At 46.7% G+C, this 12106-nt stretch overlaps 1 protein-coding gene across 6 annotated transcripts in view; it reads left to right on the plus strand.

The window, feature by feature from the left end:
- The window catches only part of LOC135110958 (neural-cadherin-like), a 212963-nt gene extending 200857 nt beyond the window's left edge, over positions 1 to 12106 (plus strand). For 3 of the 6 annotated variants that reach the window (XM_064023674.1, XM_064023675.1, XM_064023673.1), the window contains 10 exons: positions 3203 to 3375; positions 4173 to 4359; positions 4612 to 4806; positions 5588 to 5728; positions 6334 to 6537; positions 7855 to 8872; positions 9260 to 9445; positions 9942 to 10066; positions 10588 to 10681; positions 11063 to 12106. In XM_064023674.1, coding sequence (XP_063879744.1) covers positions 3203 to 3375; positions 4173 to 4359; positions 4612 to 4806; positions 5588 to 5728; positions 6334 to 6537; positions 7855 to 8872; positions 9260 to 9445; positions 9942 to 10066; positions 10588 to 10681; positions 11063 to 11883 — 3144 coding nt within the window. In that variant the 3' untranslated portion in view covers positions 11884 to 12106. Of the gene's footprint in view, positions 1 to 3202; positions 3376 to 4172; positions 4360 to 4611; positions 4807 to 5587; positions 5729 to 6333; positions 6538 to 7854; positions 8873 to 9259; positions 9523 to 9941; positions 10067 to 10587; positions 10682 to 11062 lie in introns of all 6 variants that reach the window. The other 3 variants (XR_010273510.1, XM_064023676.1, XM_064023677.1) reach the window with 3 other exon arrangements.

Consider the following 12106-nt stretch of genomic DNA (forward strand, 5'->3'; position numbering starts at 1 on the left):
TTGAAATGTTTTTGCTCTCACGTGGACTGTAGTTGCTCACAACTTTACGCTGTATTCTCAAATGTTTCAACGTCTTAGCGCGACGTTTTTCTAACAGGCTGTGGTGGAAGTCTTCGGGTATTCCAATATGTTTTCATAATCCCAGGGAAAGTCTGACAAGGATTCTGCATCATCAACGGAAAAAATGCTCATGAAAACACGGAAAATCGTCTTTGTGGCCTTAGGAAATTGTGAGAAGAGCACAAAGCCTTTGAGAATACGGGCCCTTACTTGCTGCTGAGAGGCCCAGTGTGCAAATCCCCGGCAGGGTGGAGACGATATGAGCTTTTCTTAAATCCTTAAATTCTTGTTCATTTAGTGAATTATAGGCACGGGATGTAAGCCAGAGAGCTGTGAACTTGCAGCCCTATAACACGCTAGGCTCTGTAATCCAAAGAAACACAATCTTGCAGTATAGTGGACTTATTTTATAATGCTAGGCCGAGGCTAAGAGGTGTACCAGACTTGAGAAAACAGTGTTATTGGAATATAGAGTATAGTGTGGAGCAGCTGGCTTGTACATAGATCCTCCTCTCTCATCAGCCAGCCTCACCAGGTTCACCACCCTCCATCCATCTCAAAGCTGATCCAATAGAGCACCCACATTTTTTGCCTTTTGATCTTGTACCTTCCACTCTTTCCACTAGGCTGCTACGCATAAACTTCACTCTTTGTCTTTTACTCTTGTACCTTAATTTCACTTTTCTTACTAGGGTGTTTCTCTCCAGTTCATCCTGTCTCAGAAGATTTAAGTACGTCATCCTTATGCTTTTCATTAGTAGTCTCTTCGACCTTGCTCTTTTCAACACTCCATTAAAGACTCAAGTCCATGGAACTCTCAACATTTTACGTAAGAACCGCCTTTTCACCGCTTCAAGTCTTCATCACATTCTTCTCTCTCTCTCTTTCCATGCCCGGCACCCATTTCACCTTTACGTACTCTGATGAGGATAAAAGATGAGGTTTTGTGGCCATAAACAAGAATGTGTTTGATGCTTTCTTTTACTCCAGCACTTCAATATATTTCCGCTGCTCACGTATCTTGGTACCTCCGAGTCGTATTATTTTTAAAGTATTGCTGTGATCTCAGTATGCTATTATGATTTCCATCTCGTATTATATATATATATTTTTAGTACTACTTTTTTTTTTTTATCTCTGAGGTAATTTATTTCTTTTGCGGGAACTGCTCTCGGTTTTTAATGATGATTTTTATATACCTTTCTTTCATCCGCTAAACTTTTTTGTCCCTGTGAGTGGTGCTCGTATTGCTTCTTTTAAATTCACAATGTAGGTGCATCACGTAGTTCGCTGCACTCAGTATTGTTCCGCCCCACGCACTGGCCTCTATTCCTTAGAGACTGTTCGTAGCTGTTCCCGACGAATTTATGATGTCATTCCCGTGAAGAGTTGGCGGTACAGTGACGGATTTCTATAAAGTGCCGCCAGTTATAATTTCTCGTCGTTCCTGGCTCGCACACACACACACACACACACACACACACACACTCGAGCGTATTAATTCATTACTTTTGTGGGTTCTGAAGCCACTTGTGGACTTTCAGGATTCATCTCTCTCGATCTCCAGTCATATATGTAAGAACTTTATTTCTTGGATTAATTCATCGAGCGTAGCAGCCCATCATCAGCTAAAAAAAGTACATCAAGACTTTTCTTCCGGATGCTTCCATCAAGGGTCGCCACAGTGGATCACCCGTCTCCATCTTACTGTCTTTTGTGTCTCTTTCCGTCACTCAACCATAAACCTTCCCATTGCCTTCCTCTCTCCCTACCTGGTGGATCCATCTCCAGCATTCACGTACTCATTTCTCCTCCGCAAGAGGGCAAACCACGTCAGTCTCTCTGCCTTTGTCCCCAGCCTGACGCACGAGCGCTGTCTCTTGGAGGCTAATTTTTTATTATTTACAGCCAAATGAAATACTCTTATACCCTATTTGTTTTCCCATTTCTCATGTTATTACACAGACCTTTATTAATTGAAACACCGTGGAATCAGTATATTCCACTGGTGTCCACAATATCTTGCCGCATTATACTCTTATGTCTCGCTCGGAGACATAAGCAGCTTATTAAAAGGCAGTTAGCAAAACAGTTAAGATGAATACGAATCATAGTTACTATAGTGAAAAAAATAAACAGTATATTATAGGACTTAGAGTACGTGTCACAGTTACATAATAAAAATTAATACTAACACTAAATAATAATACTGTTTGTTCTCTCTTCTCTTTTGATAAACGTTGTTTTCGTTGTCATATGTTCCCTTATTATCATAACGTGTTTATCTATCGTAACTCTCATCAGTAAATCTGTCCCTCCCTTCCCTATCCCTGTCTGTCTTTCTCCTTCCCTGCCATCCATTGTATCTAGATCAGTGATAGTCAGCCTGGGTGCGTGTACTCGTATAGCCCAAGATGCATGATTTTTTTTTCAAACGGTAGGCTACCTGGAAATAATGCGTACATGACATGGAGCACATGACATGGCCAATGTGCATGAGTGTCCAGAGTACAAGAAAGTGTTTTATGAAGAAAACTGCGTGTCAAGTAGAAAGATATTAATTTAAACTGAGACTAAACTACTGCAAATGTATGTACTATATTAATATATTACACTTAGATGCAACTCTCGCCTCACGGGTTTGAGACTTAGAGCAACTATTTTCTATTTATCTGTTTACTTTCAGTCTTAAAACTAGAGAAAAAAGGTGATTTTTTTTTTTTTTTTATCGTCCTAGGTGCAAGGGGACATGAATTTCTCAAAAGCTCCCGAAAGGATGCATGAACTTAGAAAAGGTTGAGAACCACTGATCCTCCTCCTCCTCCTCCTCCTCCTCCTCCTCCTCCTCCTCCTCCTCCTCCTCCTCCTCCTCCTCCTCCTCCTATTTTTCTGACTTCACAACCATTCCTGTTAACAGATCCGTTGTTGTGTGTCCTTCCTTTGTGTTCTTCGTGCTTTTCCTCCTTTCCCTCGCATCCTCAAATCTTCTCATTCTCCTCTCACGTATTTCTCTCACACATGAGTTCCCCAGCACTCTGTCTTCACACTTCCCTGGAGCTTCTCTTGCACTCACCGCTTCTACGTACTCATATATACTCTTTACGTCACCCCACTCACCCTTCCCTTCCCTCCCGCACCTCAGCCTCAGAGTTACGCCAAGGTGATGGAGAATCTGGAGCCCCATTTGGTGGAGCCCGTGGTGCTGGAACTCGGGGACCTGGATGCAGCGGAGCACGGGTGTCCCTGTTCCCTGGAATTCCACGCCGCCACCCCAGACGCCATCAGGGACAAGTTTACCCTCACGCCCCTCGGCAGGTGGGTGAATGAGGGGACAGGAGTGAATTGGGAAAGTTGGGGAGGGCAGAGGAGGGTGATACAGTCGTGGTCAAAAGTCAGTTTACGTTACGTCCCTTTGTTTTTTTTCATCAAGTTTAGGTTTTTCAATCAATCTTAAGTCCTCTAATCTGCTGACGTACTTACCTTACCTTACCTAAGTGCCTGTCACATGACGTCATTCCCCCTATAAAACATAATCATTGAAACAAAACGATCAGGGGACTCAGGATTGGAAAAAAATAAATAAATGAAAAAAACTTTTTTAAAATGCAAAACAATGTAAGTTGATACAGAAGGTATAATTGTACTCAAGTTACTGTGTCTTTCTGTTTTGTTATTCTCAAAAATTCCGGCGTCTTATCTTGACCATTTTTAACAAACTGATGGATATTACTGGGACTTTCATGATTTCAGTGACAGTTTTAAAAGACTCTGCACTGTTTTGTGAGGATCCTGTTGCTCACAATTATGGCCTTATATAGTCGTTATGAGAGCGAAAAGCATATCTCTCTCTCTCTCTCTCTCTCTCTCTCTCTCTCTCTCTCTCTCTCTCTCTCTCTCTCTCTCTCTCTCTCTCTCTCTCTCTCTCTCTCTCTCTCTCTCTCTCTCTCTCTCTCTCTTCCCCTATACATATCCATTTACAAATACGCTGGAGACAATGGTAATGGTACTCGTCCTCTTTCACTTCCTCCTCCTCCACCTCCACTTCCTCCTCCTCCTCCTCCTCCTCCTCCTCCTCCTCCTCCTCCTCCTCCTCCTCCTCCTCCTCTTCGCAGGTCCCGCTACCGCCTGAGTCCCGCCGCCGTGCTGGACCGGGAGCAGCAGAAGGTGTACCAACTGTCCTTCACGGCGCGGGACCGGCAAGGTGTGGGCGGCACGCGGAGCCTCACGCTGGAGGTGGGCGACGAGAACGACTCCCCGATGACTGACGGCACGACCACCATCCGCGTGTACGATTACCAGGTGAGAGAGAGAGAGAGAGAGAGAGAGGGTATGTGTATGCATGTAACTGAAAATTCTGGTAAGTGAACACCTATTTATTTTACCCTACTTGCTTATTTTACTTACTACTTACTTACTTACGTAAGTAAGTAGTAAGTATTACTTATTTGCTTATTTACTTACTACTAACCTATTTATTAATTACTTGCTTATTTACTGACCTACTTATTACTTACTTACCTCCCCTTTCCTGCGTCCCCCCGACCCCCTCAGGGTCAGTTCCCGGCGCTGGTGGTTGGGTCTGTGCACGTCACGGACCGCGATGATCACGACCGCGAGGACAAGACGTTCCAGGTGGAGCCGAGCAGCGGCCTGGAGGCGGCGGCGCACTTCACGGTGGACCTGTACACGGGGGACATCACCATGCTGAGGGGCACGCCGGCGGGCACGCATACGCTGACGGTCACGGTGAGCGCCTGCATGAGTACGTAGGTGGAGGAAGAAGTGGAGGTGGAGGGGAGGGGGAGGAGGAGGAGGAGGAGGAGGAGGAGGAGGAGGAGGAGGAGGAGGAGGAAAGGAAGAGGAAGAGGAACGCTAGACTCGATGTATTTAGGTCATTACTCATTATTATTATTTTTTTTTCTTATTTAATAAAAGAGAAAGAGAGGAGGAACTAAATAATTTAAAATAGGAGGAGAGGTAGGAAAAGAGGAAGAATAGAAGGAGGAGGAAAACTAAGCTTCATTTATTTAGATTATTATCCATCATTGCTTTTCTTCTTTAATAGAAGAGAAAGAGAAAGAGAGGAGGAACTAAGCCATTCAAAACAGGAAAAAGAGAAGGAGGTAGAGTAGAAAACTAGACTTCATGTGTTTAGATCATTATTCATCATTTTTCTTCTTTACTAGAGAAGAAGAATTAAGTCCATCAAAGCAGGAAGAGAGAAAGGAAAAGAGGAGGAGGAGGAGGAGGACAAGGATTAGGAGGAAAAGTAGACTCCATGTATGTAGATCATTATTTATCATCTCTCTTTTCCGCTTTAGTAGAAGGAAAAGGAAATGAGAAACTAAGCAGCTCAGAGCAACAAGGAAAAGAAGGCGGAAAGATTTTATATGTCCAGGTCATTATTTATCATGGTTCTTTTCTTTTACAGTAAGAGAAAAATGAAGGAGAAGCGAGGCGACTAACAGAGGAAGAATACGAGGACGAGGAGGAGAAAAGAAGACCTTACGTACCTTTACCATTGCAGGTGCACGACAGCTTCCGCGGGGAGGAGGCCGTGGGGGAGACGACCGTCAGCGTGGTGGAGCTGACGCAAGAAGCCCTCACCAAGTCTGGCTCCCTCAGGCTTGCCAACACTACCGCCAGGGACATGCTGCAGGAGGCGACGGTGAGAGAGAGAGAGAGAGAGAGAGAGAGAGAGAGAGAATGTGTGTGTGTGTGTGTGTGTATGTGTGTGTGTGTGTGTGTGTGTGTGTGTGTGTGTGTGGTGTTTCATGGACGCGCGCGATGTGTCAAGTGAATCTTTGTGAGGTTGTAAATTTATGTAAGCGTAAGCGGCGCCCAGGACAGTTGTAAGCGTGTGTGTGTGTGTGTGTGTGTGTGTGTGTGTGTGTGTGTGTGTGTGTGTGTGTGTGTGTGTGCTTGTGTGTGTAAGACTGGAAGGGGAGGCGCTAAGCATACGATCTAGTAAATCCTATAGAGTGTTGCAGAGAAATACTGCACACAACATTTAGACGAAAGTTACGATAGAAAAGGGACAACAGAAACATAAAAAAAAACATAGGAAACATAAGCAAATACTGAAAAAAAAAAAGCTACAAAAAACCATCAGACCTACACATGGCAGTCCTTGTACAAAAAACATACCCACCTAACCAACGCAGTTCCACTAGTCATCCCCATCCAAAGACTAGACCAATGACCTTTCAAACCTTCCTATTGACTCAGAACATTGCAAGTTTTCCTCTTAGACATCTTCCTTTCCTCCAACAGCCGGGCGACGTAGGGAGCAGTCTTTACGAGCGTCTCAGGCAACAAATCGCCAGCACACACCGGATCTCCGAGGATGAGGTGGACGTGTTCTTGCTGCGGGACGCGCCGGGGGATCTTGGTGTGGATGTGCGCTACAGCTGCCGGAGATCACCCTTCTGCAGCGCCGCCCGTCTCAACGCTCTCATGCTTGGGAGGAGACAGCAGGTGATTCCCACGAAGGAGGAGGAGAAGGAATACATATCACAGGAATAACAGATACCTAATGGAAGATGTTGGGAAAGGAAAGTAAGAGAATAGAAGGAAAAGAGGAAGGTGAAAAGAAAGGCAAGCCAAACAAGGAAGTGGGAGAGGGAAAGAGAGAGAAGGTGGTGGAGAAAGAGAGGGAAGGAGAGATGGTAGAGAAAAAAGAGGAGAAATAAAAGGGAGAGCAGGGAATCCTAAGGTGAGAGAGGGAAGGGAAAATGGAGAGGAAGAGTGAAAGAGAAGAGAATGGGAGAAGGAAAGGAGAAGGTAGAGGAGAATGAAGGGGAAGAGAATAAAATGAGAAAGCGAAAATATAGAGGAAAACAAAGAGGAAGAGAATGAGAGGAAAGAAACCAAAGAGAGAAAAGAGAGAAGGTAAAGAAAAAAGAGGGATAAGAGAATGAAAAAATTAAAAACTGAATACAGGGAGAGAAGAAAAAGAAATAAGAGGAGGTTGGTTACATTAGTGAAAGGAAGGAGTAATACAAAGAATAAGAAACAGGGAAAGAGAACGATAAAGAGGCAAGAGAGGGAAGAACAGAATGATAGAAAGAATGAATTGGATTTCCAGCCGTAGAGAAAAAGGGAAAGACAGGAAAGAATGGAATGCCGGAAGAGTAAGGCACGGAAAACTAATGCGAAGGAATGGCCAAGAGGAGAGAAAGGAAGAGAGAGTAATGGCCCTCACAGCACGGATGAATGGCACTCAAGACCCACTTCACCCACGCCATTACTTGTGTGTGTGTGTGTGCGTGTGTGCGTGTGTGTGTGTGTGTGTGTGTGTGTGTGTGTGTGTGTGTGTAATAATAATAATAATAGTAAACGGTTTATTATTACCGCAGTTTACAAACTGAAAATGTACAGAGGGGGTGGGGAAATACTTAACATTAATCCTAAAGCTAAGTCTAATCTAGAAGCGAAATACTATTTATTGATGGCTCGCACCATGGTAGGAATCGCGCTGAACCTGTAACGGTCTGTCCGCGGCGACTTTAGGGGCGTTATCTTGTTGTGGTGTCTTGTGGGATGGACCGGGCGAGGCGCGCGCGCGCGCGCGCGCGTGCGTGTGTGTGTGTGTGTGTGTGTGTGTAAGGTGACTCAAGTCTGACCAGATTTTAAGCTAGACCAGTGTGATGGAGTCGGGTAGCTATCGTTATTCATTATCTATTGTAGTGTGAGGATAGTATTGCTTGCATAATATAACTGTTATAAATAACCTGCATGTATAAATGTACCTTTGTCATCATTCCGCTTCGTCTCCCTCCTCCTGGCACTCAGGTGTCCGCGGCTCTTGGCGTGGACATATCAGTCGTGGACATCAACGCGTGTCTCTACGAAGCCACTTCCCCCTGCGGCGGCCACAGCTGCCAACACAGTCTGCGACCCAATCTCACCACGCCACTCGTGGTCTCTGGCGTTTCTGCTTCTCTTGTCGGCTTGGACGTCGTCGATGACTACGCCTGCAGCTGCGGGCCACTGGAGCCACCCCCGTCTGTGTGCTATACAGGCTTCTGCTTCAATGACGGCGTTTGCCTCGTCAGGAATAACACCCTCACCTGCCAGTGTCTTGACTCCGTCAACTTCGGCCCGCGATGTGAGCTCCTGACAGCCAGGTTCGAGAGTAGTTTTGCATGGTACGAGCCGCTGACGGTGTGTGAGCGCTCCTCCCTCTCATTCGCCTTTGAAAGCCACGACAAGAGTGGCGTTCTATTGTATACGGGGCCAACGGTTCCCTCCCCTTGGCCGGACTACCCAAGGGATTTCTTATACGTCATCCTGCGGAACTGGGTGGTGGAGACCTTCCTGGATCTCGGGACAGGGACCATGAACATCTCAATTCCTATCGAGGCAAACATCTTCAGGACCTTTCATTACGTCCTCATCTGGGGGAATGAGGGCGTGACGGCTGAGGTGGTCAACTGTGGCATCAACGCCACCAGACATACGAGCCGTGAGCCTTGCAGGAAAAGTATGCCCCTGGCGACGTTAACCAGCAGCAACGGCGAGCCCAGCCACCTGCTCAACGCCCAGGGACCCCTTCAGGTGGGCGGCGTCGCGTCTACAGTCAGCTTCCTTCAGTTAGCTGATTCTTACGGCTGGAACCTCACCCCGCCCAGCGCCTCCCCCTTCAGCGGCTGCGTGATGGAGCTACGCCACAACGACCACCTCTACGACCTCAATGCCACTGACTTCAGCAAGAGTGCCATCCAGCCCTGCGACGCCCCCAGGACCTCCCGGGTAGTGCTGGGCAGACACTCCATCATCATCATCCTCGCCAGCCTCCTCAGCCTCCTGCGTAAGGCCTGCTATTGCCGCTTTATCTCACCCTCTCCATGCGTGACGACGATGCACGCATGTTTTCATTTTAATCTCTTTATTTACATAGTTAATACTTTAGTACCTAGAATATAAGCAAAAATAACTGAAGTATATTTTCACACCTGTTATTTTGTTCATCCTTTCCTATCCTCATTTTCCTTTCTTGTTACCTTGTTCACCTCCTATCCTAATCGACCTCATTTTCCTTTCCTACTTAAGCCTGTTCACAGTACAAAATACTTTTACTAAGCACACTGAGTCAATCCTATAAACACTGTACGAGCAGTGAGGCACAGACAGGGCAAGTGTTATCATGCTAATACTTATGGGAAGCCGCAAGTACATCGCCCCCTCCTCGCTACAGTGCTGGTGGTGGTGATTCTCTGTCTGGCGCGAAGAGGTAGGAAGTCCCTCTCATATCCTGACCTGGATCGCGAGTTGGTCAAGGAGACGATGGGCGGCACCGACCTGGAGGGTTTCGGAGAGAAGGACGTCACCCACTTCGACCTTAAGTTCCTGCAGGTGACCCCGGACGGCTACCTGGTGGGGGGTGAGTGGAGGGGCGGCGGCCACGTCAGCGGGTCCCTAGGTGGGGAAGGAAGGATGGGGGAGGGGAGGAGGGAAATGGTGAGTAATAGTAAGTGGTGAAGATGACAGTAGTGGTAATAGTAGTATTAACAATAGTAGTAGTAGTAATAGTAGTGGTAGTAGTAGTAGCAGTAATAGTAGTAGTAGTAGTAGTAGTAGGAATAACAGCAGGAGCAAACAGCATCAATAGTAGTAGTAGTAGTAGTAGTAGTAGTAGTAGTAGTAGTGTACCAGGAGCAGCAGCAACAGAAGTAGTAGTATTAATACCTTCTAGCAGTAGCAGCAGCAGCAGGAACAGCAACAGCAGTAGTAGTAGTAGCAATACCTTTTAGCAGTAGTAGCAGCAGCAACCGCAGCAGAAGAAACAACAGCAGTAGTCACAGTAGAAGTACGAGTAGCTAGTTATAGTAATAAACAATTCAGTGGCATTTATGTTTTGTTACCGTCGCCCCGTGCAGACGAGAACGAGAGGGCGCTGCCGGACGTGGCCCAGGACGCCTGCCTCAGGGACACCACCGCCCCGCCCGCCCACCTGCCCGACGGACTCACCATCGGGGAGTACATCAAGGAGAACATTGTGAAGGTAAGAGAGAGAGAGAGAGAGAGAGAGAGAGAGAGAGAGAGAGAGAGAGAGAGAGAGAGAGAGAGAGAGAGAGAGAGAAGGGACGTATAAATGCCACACATGATGATCTCAGTCTTGAAGATTATTAAGTGGAGTTTGGGTTTTAGTTTTAGAGACGTGCTCACTGTTACATTATAAGAGAGAATCAAGAGAGGACTACAATGTTGACAGTTGCCGTCACGTACCCTGAAACTGGCGGCTGCTTTCCCATTTTCTATAATGAAAACACGGGTAGCACTAAGAGAAATTGAAGCTTAGATTCGTGAAAAATACAACATAACACAAACATTGCAGTTCCTCACTTCATCATTGGAAAGAAACCCAAAACCAATCTTTATCGTATAGCGACACCACACGAGTGGAAAAAACTGAGTACAAAGAGGTGAGATGTATTTTTGTGCCGGTCTGTGTCACTATGTGTAGTGGCGTGAGAATATTGCAGCGTGCCCCGTCCAGCCTCATCAGTGTTGCCCCCGTCTCAGGTGAATCAGCAGCACCAGGAATTAGAGGACGTGAGGCACTACTGCGTTGAAGGGGACGAGATGTCAGCCGCCTCGCTTTCCTCCCTGACCTCTGGTGGGTGCCGCTGCAAGCGAGCAAGAGAGAGAGAGAGAGAGAAAGAGAAAGAATTGTGACTCTGTTGACACTGAAATCTAATAGTTTTGATTTACATTTACATCAAATACTTTCTCCTTCACTTGACGCTCCTCAAAGATATTAACCAGATGCCTGCCATCATAATGAGAGAGCAGTGAACGTACGTAAAATTACAATTAGGAATCAAAAGGAAGAGAAATTATCTTTAGTAGAAAGCCGAATTGGGATAGTTGTAATGTCTCACCCCTGGCAAACATGGAATTATCAGATTTTTTTTAAAGAATTCTCCATACAGCCCAAGTATTGCAGCGGTTTATACTAATTAATTCATCATCTCTCAAACAACGTTCTCATTCCCAGGATCCTCACGAAGCGACATGATCATCAACTGTCGGACGGAGTGGAGTCAGAAGTTCGAAAAGCTGGTGCAGATCTACCGCACAGAGACGGAGAGGGACGAGGACAGCGAGGACGAATCTCACAGCATCCCGAGCCAGCCGTCCAGAGGCCCAGCGTTCCCGCCTCGTGGCTCCAGCGAAACGAGCAAGAATGAAACTCGCCCCTCTCCTCCTCCTCCTGCTCCCTCCTCCCCGACCTCCTCTGTGGCCGCGGACAGCAGGGTTTCATACAGCAATAAGTCTCATCCGGAGGCCCCTCACTTGCCCGTCCTCGCCACCAAGACTACTGCTAATGAGCCTTTAACCTCTGCCCCCACAAGTACGTGTAATTGTAGTAGTGTTCAGGCGTCCTCGCATCCCTCCTCAGAAACTTCCAACGCGTCCTTGCGCTCCTATTCACCTAAACTGAACCAGCAGAAGATCAATCCTCCGTCAGTGTGCAGCACTCAAGTGAAGCAAACACCTCCCACTTCCCTCCTTCACAAACAGAATCCGAACGCGCAGACTACCGCAGCAAGTACGCTCAAGGGAAACGCGGGAGTCACCACCATCAACAATCTGTATACCAATCCTGCTCAGCGCTCCTCCATCAAACCACCGCACGCCCCTCCTGACAGGCCCGGGGAGGCTGCAAAGCAACCCGTCGTAAATGGACACTTGAAAAGTAACTCCAGCCCGCGTCAGTGCTCAGCGAAACCCATGCCACAGCTAAGTTCCTCGAGCATCAATGGGTGTGATAACCAGAAGGTGAAAGCGGTGAAGGGTGTGGAAACTTGGTGCTGATGAGATGCGAGGTTAGAGAAGAAATTAGTGGAGTTACGTGAGCCTTGTCAATCCTACCTTTTGCTCAACTGAAGCTTGGTATAAACATTGTTTTCTGCCAGTGGGCGATGAGTGGCTGTATCAGCGATAGTGCGAGTAAGCTCAGAGCCTGTTGGGACCGCCAGCAGTCCTATACATATACTATTCTTTTTTTCCACAATTAAAATACGTACTACGTCGCTCA

Source organism: Scylla paramamosain, chromosome 21, assembly GCF_035594125.1.
Source record: "Scylla paramamosain isolate STU-SP2022 chromosome 21, ASM3559412v1, whole genome shotgun sequence".
Lineage (NCBI taxonomy): Eukaryota > Metazoa > Arthropoda > Malacostraca > Decapoda > Portunidae > Scylla > Scylla paramamosain.